At 33.2% G+C, this 16,225-nt stretch overlaps 1 protein-coding gene across 1 annotated transcript; it reads right to left on the bottom strand.

Annotated features, from left to right (window-relative positions):
* Nucleotides 1-2,304: 2,304 nt before the first annotated feature.
* Nucleotides 2,305-2,847, bottom strand: LOC127869569 (uncharacterized). The gene has a single exon (XM_052412225.1). It carries the CDS (start codon nucleotides 2,845-2,847, stop codon nucleotides 2,305-2,307), a length of 543 nt encoding a protein of 180 aa, XP_052268185.1.
* Nucleotides 2,848-16,225: the final 13,378 nt, after the last annotated feature.

Here is a 16,225-nt window from a genome sequence, read left to right as displayed (position 1 = left end):
TATTTGTTCTTTAATAAAATACAAGTTTTTTAAGTTAATCTATTGTGTAAAAGTCACCTAGTGAATTGGTATTACTGTGTAACTATGTTAACTATTGTTGTATTGTTGTAGATTCAAATCGTGAATATCTATCAATTAAAACGTCAAGTATAATTTTAGTTCAGTATGTAAGTCGCTTGAGTGTGTTAATTGTATTTACTGCGATTTTCTAGATCACGTTTCTTGTTTGTAATTTGTTGTGGTAACAAAGCAAGTTATAGATGTAGTTGAAACTTAACTTTGCTTCTATTTGTCAATCGATAACCAATAACCACTGTTTACAAAGTTTATTCTTACTGCCTACTAAGATGAAAGTCTTAATATATTGCGCTTGAAACATGAGTAACACGATGACAAGACATGTTTTCGAAAATAACACTAATTAAAGTTCACAGTGTTATTACCTGCTTGTTCGTCTCATTTATTGAATGATATTCTAAAAGGTGTTAATTATTCTATTTGATAATTTAACGTCGAGTATTTGCAGCAGCCATTTACATCGAATGTACAGCACGTCGTTCGTATAATTGCGATCGACTGTTCTGAGTTGCATGTAAGGTGTCTACTATGTAACTATTTTTGTCTTGTAAATAAAGGCATACAGGAAAAGACATATCATTCATTCAAGTGCGTTGTTGTCTATTTAATGTATTTTACCTCATTAATCGTTAACTATCCCTAGATGTACTTTATTATTTGGGATTTGGAACTATCATCTGGACACTATAACTGGACTATGAACAAGTATGTAGTATTTAGTACCTCCTTGAAACATATTTCGAATTGAACTCTGATTCGATGAATGATTAAACAAGCAATAACAGTCTACAATCAGTTCAAACACTGCACAATATGGTTTTACCCTCAATGCAAATCTTTAAATAGCTAATCTCAATCCCAAATGCACTTAATAAGTATCCATTCGTGGTTGTTAATTGCTTCGCGTGATGACAGACAAATTGTTCTCGCCAAATATATGTTGAATGCCGATGGAACCTGTATCCTTATCCGAATTCCATTAAAGCTCCCGTTGGCTTCCAAGATGTGAATTCCGTGTTGTACACCCATGCTCAACTCGTTACGAAAAACGTCCTTTATGCGTGATGTGATATATGTGCAATACATGTGATGCGCGTGCGGTAAGAGATTATGTCAGACTACCTTTCTGTTTAACGATCGACCAGTTTGTAATTGATAATTTTCACGAACACGCTTATTAATCAAATATATGAACCAATATGTGGTGCCGTTGTATTGTTTTTGATTACATTAGCCTGCGAAAAAACATGCAAAAGATCAATATATCCTTTCTCTATAAAACCAAAAACTAAAATAAACTGCTAGTCTATCAAAGCTTATTCTAACAGCTTTTTTAATGTCAAACATCGATTCAATTTGCTGCAGTATAAACAAGAGCATGGTAAAATTAATTCTCTTTCAACAGAGTGATATTAATGTAAACAACAGGCAACACAATGTTGTTATTAATTGCATGGTTAAATGCTATCCAACAATTTCCCTGCAGAACATTCTCACCTACCTTGATAAACTTTAGTTTATCAAAATGTCAAGTATACCAGATGTATGCTAACTGCTTATGCTAACTGTACTCTGTCAAATTTCAAAAGTATGCCTTATACTATATTCTATCAAATGCCGTAAGTATAAGACTTATACTGTATTCTATCAAATGTTAATAGTATGACATATCTTCTGTACTATTTGCTTATCTAGATTCAGTGGAAGCGTTACTATTACTATACTAACTATAATTTACTGTAATATCATACTACAATATAAACGAAAAATCTCCAAAATTCTCAACACACAATCGCATTATTTTTATAAAGAAAACTATAACATTTCACATGCATATATATGATATATTTATGATAAAAGTTTGTAATAAAAGCAACAAATAATAAACCTTCTCTATCATAAAAATATCATACAATGTATAGTAAACTAAAATGTAATTACAAGACATAATGCAAAATTTAAGCTCTTCAGTTTAACAAAATGTTTACTATGTTGTCTTCCCATAAATATGGATACACAATGATTATTTAGCGCTCTGAGTCAAATTGCAAATCTGGATATAGAAACTTTTTACACCTATCAGTAATAACTGTGGTTGCTTTGTGGATTATTATGCCACTTAACACAACAACCAACATTCAACTAGCTTATTTACACTTGCACTTGATCTCTTGAAGCTGAGTTCATGCTCTAATCTTCTTCATCTGGCACCAGGCCTTTTCCGCTCTATGCCACGGGTCCGAATTTCGAAAAGTCTACTGCGACATAACTAAATGCACGCATGGTTACACTTGTTCTCACTTTTGGTAGAGGTGCCATGATTTGATCCTTTGGATGGCCTTTCCTTCGTTTGCATTCAGAACACTTGTTTTCCCAGTCTCTTATTTGTTCTCTAGCAGCTACAATCCAGTATTTCACTGACAGATCAGAGAGTGTTTGGTTTGTTCCCCTATGATTGTTCCTTTCATGGGCATCTTTCACAGTTAACTCTGTAACAGGACTCTTTCTGGGTAGTAACACAGGATATTTTGTGTCATATGGAAGAAAGTCAGAGTACTTTAGTCTACTGTCACTTCTTATCACCCGTTCGGTGTCTAATCTTGGATTCAGTTTGATCAGTTTGCTGGAAATTCCTACTTTCTGATTCTTACTAAGTTTATAATACTCTTCTGCAAAATATCGTCTCTGTGTCTCTTTGATCATTTCAGTCTTGCTTTCTTCAATTTCAACTACATTCAATGGCCAATGGACTCGATCTTCTTTCTTCATTTTGCAGTTTTCAACAAATCAATCTAATGACCCATGCTCGAATTATAACAAGTTTTGTCAAATTTAAATATCTTTCCGGGCTAAGTTTCCACTCTTCTTGTGACACATAAGATGTACGCAAATTTGTGTGTGCTGTTTTTCGCATTCCAAGTTTTCCACCATTACCCACATAAATTTTGCTCTTTGGCCATTCGTTTTCACTTTCTTTTAGAAAGCTGGGGCCTTCCCACCAATTGTTGGCAACAGCAAGACTGTTAACAGGTAAACCTCTTGACACATAGTCTGCTGGGTTTTCGTTTGTTGGAACATATCTACATTGACTTGGATTTGTTACTCTGTGAATATCAACAATTCTGTTTGCAACAAATGTTTTGAATTGTCTGCTGTTATTTCGTATATGACATTCATGCTGTCCGACCATACTATTACTAGTTTGATTTCTATTTCAACAGTTTTGCAAATCCTTGATGTCAGTTTTAAACCAAGTGTCGCTGCGAGTAGTTCAAGTCTTGGGATACTAGTAGATTCAGTGGGAGCAACACTGCTTTTTTGCAGCTACAAAGCGTACAGTCACATCGTCATTTTCATACTCACATCTCAAATATGTAACTGCTCCATATGCAATTGATGACGCATCTACAAATGTATGAATTGACATTGACTTCAGCCGTGTTTCATTATTTTCGTTTTTGAGACAACGTAAAATCTTGATCTTATCTAAATGTTTAACCTCATCGAACCACCTTTCAAAATTCAACTTCTCTGCTTCTCTCACATTTTCATCCTAGTCAACCCCATTTAACCAGATGTCTTGCATGATTTGTTTCCCTCGCACTACATATGGCGCTAAAAAACCTGAAGGATCAAATATCCTACAAACAGTCTTCAATACATTTCTCTTTGTGATTTCATCGGGCATGGTCATTTCATCACCGACTTTGAATATAAATTCATCATGTTTTGCTTGCCAGGATATTCCAAGAGCTTTACTTGTTGGCAGAATTCCTGTTCCTAAATCTATTTCTGCTGCTCTATCTTCTGGTATTGTTTCAAACACTTCTAGTGAACTTTAAATCCACTTTCTGGCATGCATATGAGCTTTCTGCCACAGCTCTCTCAATTGTCTACATAGTCCTATTCCATATGTCACGTTTATCGTAGAATACATGCTATCGTCCATGTAAATAGACTTCAGAATTGTCTCAGCCGCCATCGGATTTATGTCAGCATGCAACAAAGCATTATGTTGAGATACATATTGGGCTAGATATGGTGATGAGTTAACTCCGAACACTAAACGTGTGAATTCAAATGTTTCGATGGGGCTTTCTGGTGATTCTCTCCATAGGAATCTTTGGTATTTTTGATCCTCACTTGCTAGGCCAACTTTCAAATGCATCTCCGCTATGTCACAAACAACTGCGATCTGATTTCTTCTGAACCTTAGCAACACATCAAACAGTTCTCTTTGCAATTTTGGACCTGTACTTAGGTACTCATTCAAACTTGTGCCTTCATGTTTGGATGATGCATCAAACACAATTCGAACTTTTGTTGTTTCTTTTTCTGGCCTCACTACAGCAAAATGTGGCAAATACCATACTTTTTCATTGTCTTTTCTTTCAACCTCCTTAATAAAGCCGTTCTCTTCACATTTTCTTATGATGTCACTATACTCCCGCTTCAATTCAGGAGATTTCTTCTTTTTTTTTTCAGTGCCATATAGTCTGTTTAAGGCACTATTATAGTAGTCAGATAATGTCTCTTTATCTGATTTCCATGGCAATGGAACTATGTATCTATTGTCTTTGTGTTCAATACGGTTTTCTATTTTAATATGCACTTTTTTGTCTTGTAGTGACATTTGGTTTCACTTTCAATTTCCCAAAACCGTTTCAATGAAGTCTCCAAGGTATTATTAGCATGGAATACAAATATGCTAGTGCTATCATGATTACTCTCTCTGTGTATTGGCCCAACACATGTCCATACAAGCGGTGTCAATCTAGCCACTGGTTCACCATCACCACCTACTATCTCTCCAAGTGACCTATGAAGGTGCGCATAGTCAAGACCTATCAGTAAATCTATCTTCTTCTTTCTACCAGTACTTGGGAATGGAATGGTATGTCTTTAAGATGTGGCCACTGCTCTTTCATTATTTGCCAATTCACTGTTTGAAGTTTCCCAGTTACATTTCTTGTTGATTGTGCTTCCATTGAAAGTTCAAATTCTCTATTTAAGCTCTGGAGTTTGAACATAACATTCCTAGTGCTGAATCTATCTGATTTTCCATTCATCACACTAACTTCTATGGTTTTTCTTTCACATTGGAGTTGTAATTCACATGCAACATCTTCGTTTAGATAAGACGTTGTACTCCCATCAGCTAACAATGCATTGATGACTAATTCACGATTGCTTGCTGATACTACTACCGGAATGCTTCTCAGAGCAATACTTGATCTATTATGAGCACTATATGTCTTCGAGACATCTTCTTGTGGTACTGTGTGAAATGTTTTAGCATTAACATTCAACAAATCTCTATGTAATAGTATGTTGTGTGTCTTTGTGCAACTATTTATTCCACACTGTCCCTTTACTCTACATTCTTTCCCCATATGATAATCTTTAAGGCATCTGAAGCAAAGTCCAACATCTTTTGCTTGTTTCCATCGTTCTTCTACGTTCATAGCCTTGAATTTCATGCATTCCCATGCATTGTGATTTTCTCTGCAACTTTGGCATTTAATAGATTGTTTTTGCCTTGCGTCTGTTTTTAGGAAGAAGGTCTTTTGGGGTTTCATTCGCGGGTTTTCTTGGTGTTTCAAACCATAAATAGTCTCATTTGCATGGACTGCATATTCCGTCTCTTCATTCACAAACGTTTTCAATGTTTCAACAGAGTCTGGTAACGACTTGTCATGGAGTGTTCTCATATAGCGTGTTGACATGGTTTGTGGCAGTTTCTTTAACAAACAGTCATATAACGATTCTCCTTCAAGATCATGAAGATAGTTTACTTCCTTTAAGTTAATAACTGAAATGTCAAGTAAATCAGCGAATTTTTCAAGTTCTTTAGGCGATTCATTCTTTAACGGCTGGAAATTTTCTAACTCATGTAAGAATTTGTTTACTACTCTTTTGGTACCACCATATTTCCTGTCAAGCCTTTCCTTTGCAGCATTATATGCCTCTTTCGAATGTCCCAGATTTTCAATAGAATGTAGTGCTTCGCCACCTAGGTACTGACGTGATTGCAGAAGTTTGTACTGTGGGGTACTTGTCGATTCGTCAGTACATGCTTGAAAAGCTGCCTTCCATGCAGGGTACTTTGTCTTGTCACACGCGAACACGGGGATCTTTACTCGTTGAAGTTGTTTCCACATATCCTTGCCTAATGCGGAATCCGATTTAATACCGGCTTCATGGGTGGATTCATGATCTTGGTCAGACTTAAAGCTTACTGTGTGGTCAGACTTGGAGCTTACTGTGTGTTTAGACTTGGAGCTTACTGTGAAAACTTCATTATATAAACTCACGAGTTCATCATACTGTTTTTCAAAAATGTCAATTTCATTCAAAGTACTTGCCAATTCGGTTGAATCTTTCACCACTAAGGCTAGGTCTTGAGGACTTTGTACTGCCATGTCCATAGCATCTTCAACTTGTCAAGAGACTCTTTCGCCAGATCTTTGTTTGGCGCATCATCGCTTAAAATGTCTTTCATTTTATTACGCGCCCTGGTGAATGCTGCTTTACATCTAGATTTCTTACCTTTTAACTCTACCAAATTCTCCTGAGGGGCCTCCTGAGGGGTGTCTTCATCTTCTTTGTCATTCATAGTGAGATGTAGAAATTGGCAAACCTCGCTCTGCTACCAAAAATTGTTCTATAGGATCCATTTAATCCACCTCAGGAAAATAAGACACACACACTAATGCACTTTTAACTATATAATACCTGTATTCACACTGTATAGTTATTTAACTGTTTCGCACAAACTAGACTTTTCATATATAGCATTAAACAACTATTTTCTATTGGTTCTATAAAATATTTCCATGTATATCCCTTCACTACAAAACCAATAACTAAACTAAACTGCTAGTCTATCAAAGCTTATTCTAACAGTTTTTTAAATGTCAAACATATGTTCAATTTGATGCAGTATAAACAAGAGCATGGTAAAATTAATGCTCTTTCAACAGAGTGATATTAATGTAAACAACTGGCAACACAAAGTTGTTGTTAATTTCTAGTTAAATGCTATCTAACAATTTCCTTGCGAAACATTGATTTATTGCAATTTGATTGCATTTAATTATGGGGATGACAGGACGTATTGCTTGTCAATTTAACCAAATTATAATAGGTACAATTAAGAATTACAGTTACTGTATGTTGTGTAACAAATACTAACAACACTTTCTTGATTGCACAGTGAAGTCTATCTAATGAATTTCGTAACAAAACACACACTATCATATCTGAGTGTTGCATGTGTCTCAAATTTGTAGATAAAAGAAACATATCAAATGTCAAAAACCCGTGAGCCTTAAGGCAGGCAATCAACGGGTAATACGCAACATTTGTTTTTAATAAAACATACTTTAATAACGAAACAATTAACCACTTCAAGTTTGATTAATATGTGTCTTCCCGCAGAATAAGACAAAAATCATATTTAAAAGACTCAATTGGTATTTTTCTTAATTATTCGAATTACGAAAGTGCTGAAACATTAGCTGAAGATACATTTATGTAAAGACCCACTAGTATTTTATTTAAGGAATATTACAGGTTGCCGACACAATTCAATACAAAACCGATGCGTGTACTGTTTAAATACATGTTCAGCGAACATCATCTTTAACTAGTATACAATTTGACAAAGAATACATGTCATAAGAAAAACTCTATTCAGCTTCCATCAAAGAACGCTAACATTCGACAATGATGCATTTGAAACTCTCTGACTTAAAAGGGGCTGTCAAATATATTTTCTTGATATATCTTTTTTCTAAAATTTAGTTGACAACGATAGTTTGTATTACGTTTTCAAAAAGTGTTCTACATCTGTCTGTATTGCCTTGGAAATAGTAAATGAAGGCAATGATATTTTCTTGCATAACTTTTTATGACATTGCCAAACCTTATTTGTTTAATAGATTAATACGTTTATAAAACACACAAAAATATTGTAATATAAAATAACATACGCATATTGCAATACAATTAAAATTTAATGTAATAAATTAAATTGAATTTAAATCCGTAAAGAAATGGGATGACTATTAAAGGCATCTTTTCACGTTTTGGTAAATTGACAAAATTGAAAAAGTTGTTTCAGATTCACACATTTTCGTTTTAGTTATGATATTTGTGAGGAAACAGTAATACTGAACATTTACCATGGTCTAATATAGCCATTATATGCATCTTTTGACAATTTTAAAACCTGAAAATTATACAGTGTTGCAACGCGAAACGATTTAATAATTTGGAGAGTTCTGTTGTTGTCGTTTAATTTAATGAAACTAAGAAGATTGCTTATATAAGGTATAAAATACGACTCTTGTACATACTTGGCAGGATGGCCGAGCGGTCTAATTGGTTTTTACTCAAGGACTCCGCGGGTCACTGGTTCGAGCCATGCTACCGGCTACTTTGTTTTCCTTTTTTTAATTTTATTCTTGATTTTTTACTGGAGCTTTTTAGATCCAATGTTTTCATTTATCAATATAAAGCATTTAATGACAAACTTCAAAACATGCCAAAATCTGTGAAAAGGCCCCTTTAATGCCTGTTAGGCCTCTTAGTATTTAGTAATGTCTAGTTATGCCCCTTTTCGAAGAAAAGGGGGCATATAGTGATCGGACTGTCCGTCTGTCTGTCCGTCTGTCTGTACGTCTGTCTGTCCGTCACACTTTTCGTTAAGATTTCGAAAAATGCTCATAACTTATATGTCCCTTGAGATATAAAGTTCATATTTGGTATGAATGTGTATATGGACAAGGTCTTTCCATACGCACAAAAATTTTGACCCCTGTGACCTTGACCTTGAAGTTAGGGTCCGCGTTTAGGTTTTGAAATCTGCGTTTAGGTTTTGAAAAATGCTCATTACTTCTATCAAGCGTTTATAGGGGGCATAAGTCATCCTATGGCGACAGATCTTATTTGTTCAATTACTTTCATGATTAACGTTATTTTGCTTGTGTCTAAGGCAACTGCAGTCATGGTTCGATTGGTATTTGGTATTTCCGTATAAGACACGATATTGTTTTATGTTGAGCTATTGTGTTCTTCTTTTTTAACCAAAATAACTTAAAGTCTCTATAACGCTCAAAATCAACGAAAATTTCGTAAAGTATTTCGTAAAATAAAGTTTACAGCTTAACAATCAGTGTTCCTTATAGCAATAGCCACAATTTCAACGCTGGATGTGGTATGATTACATAGAATTCTGTAGATACAAAATGCTAGTTTTTATTTATTTGTGACTCCAATAAATTCCATGCTAATTACCTGCGAATATATCTATTCATACGACACACAAACACTTAAATGGTACCATGTTAAAACCATAATAAAAACGAGCATTTTGTATCGCAAACATCTATTTTACCAGACCACATCTGGTGTTGAAATGTTGGCAATTGCCATAAGGAACAATGATTTTTAATTGTTTAGCTTTATTTTACGAAATATTGTACGAAATTTTTGTTGATTTTGAGTAGTAATGTTACTTTAAATCAATTTCTCAAATCTCAAATATCTTTTAAAAAAAAGATATATAAAACAAACAAAACATGCTTTATTAATATCATATGTGTGTCATGGGCAACTTCGGGAACGAATTGTTTTTTCTCTGCGAGTAAACGGTTTTACGAGATAATAGTTATTCCTAACGCTTGAAAAACAAATGTATGTGTTGATATGTTTTATAATTGCTTAGGACCCATTTGAACGAAATATATGTTATTAAAGCTTGTATGACGTGTAGGTGTTACTATTAATCATTATGCCTTGTGAAACACGTCATTTGTGGATATTTAGTATAAGAGCATGTAGAACCTGTTTATGTAATGGTATGTAGTATTAGACCTTGTTGAACACGTTTATATGTGATGATATTTATTGAAAGAGCTTGCGTAATACTTGCATGTGATGATATTAACTATTGCACATTCTAAGAACTCATGAATGCTATTATATTTATTAAACAGCTAATGGAATGCTAGTATATGTTGATATAAAAGCTGATGGAATACATTTATACGTGTTGATAATAATGATTATACATAATTGAACATATGTATACGTTTATATCTAATATCAATTGTAATGGAACGCATGTATGTCCTGGCATTTTATATTACAGCCTCCTGCTTAATAGCTGTGTGTTAATTAGATGCTATTCAACCCAATAGTTTGTTGTTTCAATCACTTTAAAACGCATGCATTACTTTCTTAACAGATACTAGTATGAAACTTGTTTATGTTTTATTTTTACAACAATCATTTAAACTTTTCCAAATATTACATTCCCCAAATCCTTTTTAGAATATTTATTTCAAAAATCTTAACATCTTAAACAAGTCCCTTAAAATGGTGCTACATGAAAAAGGCGGATTATCCCCTTACGAACGCTATATGACGTTCATAAAACTTCCGTTTTTATATTATAGGTCCAACGAAGAGGTAGAAAAAAACGTTGAAAATCGCAATGCCATATGAAACCATCGTCATATTTCATTGTTTTAAAGAGCATCATTTTATAATAAGTGTACCATGTAAAGAACAAGATATACAAGCATTGCAATTCTTGTATCATGAACAGTTGAATTCATTTTAGAGGCTTCATTTAAGATCCATTGAGGGAAAAGTGTTGAGACAAGTGGAAATCAATCACTCGAGAGAAAATGTCCAGCTATTCTTCTGAGAATTGTATTGATCACAAGGGCGCTGGTTCTTGGAAACATAACTGACGTTCGTTATCAATCAGCACAGAAATCGCAAATGAAGTGTGACATTTTGGATGTGAATTTGCATCATACATATGCCATCCGTTGTGTCAATTATTTTCCCAAAGAATAATCATAAAATTAATAACTGAAGTTGGACTTGTATAAACATTATTTTTCTTTGACTAGCTTAGAAATGCTTTCACGTGTACGTCATTCAATACTTGTAAACACTATCATAAAGTTAATTTTGTCGTGTTTGTAATTTATTCACAAATAAGACTAGAATAAACAAGTATTTAACGACGCACTACAAATTATAATCGAAAGCTTATCTCAAACGGCGACAACCAGCTCCTTATCAATAAGCGGATACGGTTTTGATTCTAGAGGGTCTGGGTACGATACGCATTGCAGACAGATTTTTATTTAGATTTTTACTTATTATCATAATTATTTAAATAACTCAATGGAGATATAAATTAATAATTAAAAAATATGTAAGAAAAAAGCTATAAAGTCGAATTTGATCAAATCAATAATACGCTGTTTTCGTTTGCGGATTCTTTTTTTCGTGTTATATATTTAAGTTTCGTCCGATACGTTTCCTGCAATGAGCATGTGGAACAACGTTATGTGTATTTTTATTTTTATTTTCTTTATAAAGTGTGATCCGTTGAAAATTGCCACTTCTTACAAATTTAAATAATATATATTGCAATGTATATGTGTATGTATGTTTGTACGTTTGTGCGTGTGCACCCGTGCGTGCGTGCGTGTGTGTGTTAGTGTGGTTAATCTCAGTATGCACTGTGTTGAACGCCTTTACTTTGATCAGATGTTAACAAACGATAACCCATAGCTTATAACGAGTTTTTAGTACCGTTAAGAGTAGAAAGAGTAGAGTCCTATATATGAAAAGGTTTCTGCGAGATTAATTCCCTATTGCGTATTGTGGGTGAAATATCGACCATATCGTGATGTTCCTGTGTGTCTTAAAGTATATCATTAAACCATAGCTTAATAAAGTGCTCATTAATTGCTAATTAAATGTAAAATTATCACCGCCGGTAATAAAATGATCACTCGATGGCTGTGTGGAGTAAGAAAATGTGGCACGTCGTAAACGTGGATAATGTCTCCATAATGAACTAAATATGAGTAGTCATGGTGACTTTTTCAGTGACAGTATGCATTTACTGGTATTCAATTTACACTTGTATGTTATTCCAATACAGTAGTACATTTGCAGATTCTAAATGGTATTAATGTTTACTACATCTGTGGGGTTTTCTGTGAAAATAATGTACTTATGTTAATAGTCAAAGGAGAATTGTCCGAGCTAATCTACCAAAATAATATATATATTTGGGTTTTAAATTATAAAAACATAAATAAATTACTATTAACATACAATGCTGTCGCGTTATCGTGCGCAAGTTAGCCCCAATTAGATGATAAAATTCGTATAAAAATCACATAGGAAAATAATTCTTATGTTATCAGAAATATACTTTTATATGACATTAAGAAAAATAATGCTCCGTATATAAGTTTGTAAATAACAATATTATCAAAATGTTAATAACATTACTCTATAATAGAGAGTCATATACGAATCGATATAACAAACAGGAATAATTAACATGTTGAGAATTCTCGATGAATGAAGTAACGCAATCGCACTAACTTGGTATAGACAAAAGAAGTGCAATTTGGATCTAGTATTTGACTTATTACCACTTTCAATTTATAACCATTGATAATAAAAAATAATGTAAGTATATTAAATACATTCTGCTCTCGGATGAGACGAACATTATAAGCGAGATGTGATGAGCGATATCAATTTAAATGAAATTCTAAATTACACTTGTGCGATTATGTTTCCTAGACACCTTAACACATTTGACTAATGGTTCTAAAACAATGCGGGAACGTTTATTTTAAGATGCTCTTCATTTCAAATGTATTGGCGTCTTGAATTAGCTTCCACGAATTGATGTTACTGCGTTACTATTAATAACTTAACAAATCGGTCGAGAAAATTTATGCCAAGATAATTCACGAAAAATCTATGGAATCTGAGTCAATGTAGTCGATAATATGACATTATATAAATCGTGATACAGTTTTCAATCATTTCGATGCAGTACTCAATAAACACAGTTATGAAAGCACGATTTGTAACAGATATACATACGATTAATGCGTATATGCGTATTAAACAGGTTACATTAGATAGTAATTGTTTATTGCAGATAAAAAAAACGTTATTTTAATAGATCATGCCGTTGTAAAGCTTAAATTTAATTAGATATGAAAATGCATTAAGTGCAAATGGTAAAATGTATATTGCTTTGATTTTTTAAATGATAACTGTTTTAAACCTAAGCTTTATCTCAGTTTGATGTGCAGAGATTTAAAGGAGCCTTTTCACTGATTTGTGCATGTATTGAAGTTTGTCATTAAATGCTTTATATTGATACATGTGAACATTGGATAAAAAAGCTCCAGTAAAAATCAAGAATAATTTTTCAAAAGTTACCCTCAACAGGGCTCGAACCACTGACCCCTGAAGTCCTGAAGTATAAGTCTTTTATTAAGACCACTCGGCCATCCGTCCTGATAGAATGATCCATGTATTTTATACTTTATATATGCAATCCTCGTAGTTTCACAAAATATACGACGACAACAGAACTCTCCAAATGATGCAATCGTTTCGCGTTGCAACGCTTTATACTTTTCAAGTTTTTAAATCCTCAAAAGATGCATATAATGGATATTTTAGAGAATGATTAGTGTTCAGTATTACTGTTTCCTCACAAATATCATAACTACAACGAACATTTGCGAAGGCCCCTTAAAAGATCTTGGGAAAACTTTTAATAGTGATGAAAGTATGTACTTATGTAGAAAAGTATTTATGCTAGAGTAGGAATGGGGTTATCTGTTAAGGTATATGAGGTCATAGATTTAATCTCATCAAACAGATGAAAATACATTACAACAGGAGAAACTAATGTAAGAGACATAATATGTTCATTAAAGAAGCAAATGAAGCACTTGTTAATTACATTCTTTACTCTGATGTGATTAATTAAGTGAACGCATGTTCACAGATAGCCCTTCCAATACTATAGAATACCGACATTTAGCTCTCTTCAACAAACTTTGCCATGACTGTTATTTTGCCTAAGATGTCAATGTAAAACCCCATGAAAACAAAAAAAAATCTTCCGGAAGATGATTCTAAATAGTAGACAAATCCCGTTCGGTGAAAAATAATGTAAAAAATTATTTGTTAATATTTTGTCCAATCTTGATCGGAAACCCGATCTTAAAATGCACAATTTAAATATGCAGAAATGAACATTGCATTCTTCCAAAGAAATAACACCACGCCAAACATGTAAATGCTTAAATCACAGCTTTGCACAGTAAAAGCATAATCCATAATGAATTAAAATGCATGTCATAATTTATTCGAAAACATAGAGGATTTTCAGTAATGGAAAGCAAGTGATAACATTCATTCCATGTCTTTACTCGAAAAGCATAAACAAAATTGTTTCTTGCATATCATATAAAAAAGATTCCCTTTTCGAAAAACTCGGTAATTGACCAAAAGCAACCTTATTTATTGGATAATAAATGATAGTCCGTATCCTTCTGGGAAAGAAGTGACATATGAAGTACAAAATAATGAGTGTTCGTTGCGCATTCACAATTGCACTCACTATTAATTGTGTCTGTAATTTTGCAACGGCTGATTTGTGTGTTTTATTATTAAGGCAATCGCTCTGTTTTAATAACTTGTGTACACTATATTGAAATACTTAAGTACATGTCTTTTTAACATAAACACATTTCGTTGTATTTGCTACGCAAAGATTATTTGTCTGGAAATTATACTTTACATTTGAAGCAATAATATTGCCCAGATATTTTGCTGATATAATGGAAAAAACAAGATTTCAAAAATTGCACTCGACGAAAGGTTTAACACGTGACCAAACCCGTTTCAAAGTAAACGCATTTGATATAACAATATACCAGTTGAAATGTCTTTGACAAGATTAAATTAATATTTTGAAGACTGTGCAATTTCATTTAACGTATTTTTTTATAAATGTATACGTATTCATTATATTTCAATTATGTCAAAGCCAATGACAAATAATTTATTTTCAATTTGAAAGAAGGTAAGAATAGCTATTAAATTAAAATGCAAACGTTATACTAAAATACACGAAAAATGGTTAACTAAAACCGAAAAAGAACTTAAGCAAAAGAACAAAGAAACAATTCAATATTTCGATGATTGTTCCAGTATACGCCTGAATCCTATACATGTAAACGAGATGTTTTATAGCTTATATTTAAATGGAATCATAATTATATTCCCAAATGTACCTTTGAATGCGACGTATACTGATTGCAACTTTTCCTTGCCGGAAAAAAGACTTTTGGTTGGATGGTTCTAATTTCCGGGCATTATCTTACTTCGCTTCAGTTCCACATGGAGTAAGACAATTTATATGCGTTAAAACAAGGGGATCAATACATATCTTCAGATATATTTCATTTTAAGACATTGTATTACGGCAACACATATCGGTCTCTGTACGCGATGTATGAAACTTCCGAGGCAAAGTTCATGTCTGCGAGTTATTATTCCTGAGATGTCGAAATTACATTTATGACATGGTATTTTTGTCATTCAATACAAATCTTCGAAAACATCAAAAGCATTGAGCGATGTACAATGCAATTGCAATTGTTAAAAAGGGCAATTCCAAACCATGCGGAAAATATTTGAATCGTTTAATACTTTTCTAATATATATAATTTTAAAGACTTAATACAGAAAATATGTTATAATAAGCAATTATCATGCCCTTGTTGTACAAACAAGCGAAACATGAGAATGATATTAAACTTAACATGTTAAAGGGATCTTTTCACGCTTTGGTAAATTGACAAAATTGAAAAAAGTTGTTTCAGATTCGCAAATTTTCGTTTTAGTTATGATATTTGTGAGGAAACAGTAATACTAAACATTTACCATGGTCTAATAGAGCCATTATTTGCATCTTTTGACGATTTTAAAACCTAAAAATTATAAAGCGTTGCAACGCGAAACGATTGAATAATTTGGAGAGTTCTGTTTTTGTCGTTAAATTTTGTGAAACTACGAAGATTGCTTATATAAGGTAAAAAATACGTTCAGCATGTGTACTCGGCGGAATAGCTCAGTAGGCTAAAGCGTTTTTACTTCAGGACTCTGGCAGGACTCCAGGGGTCACTGGTTCGAAACCTGGTCCGGGCAATGTTCTTTTCCTTTTTTTAATTTTATTCTTGATTTTTTACTGGAGCTTTTACGATCCAATGTTTACATTTAT

Source organism: Dreissena polymorpha, chromosome 2 (assembly GCF_020536995.1).
Source record: "Dreissena polymorpha isolate Duluth1 chromosome 2, UMN_Dpol_1.0, whole genome shotgun sequence".
Classification (NCBI taxonomy): domain Eukaryota; kingdom Metazoa; phylum Mollusca; class Bivalvia; order Myida; family Dreissenidae; genus Dreissena; species Dreissena polymorpha.
The sequence above is the reverse complement of the archived record's forward strand: the minus strand, read 5'-3'. Positions and strand labels throughout refer to the sequence as shown.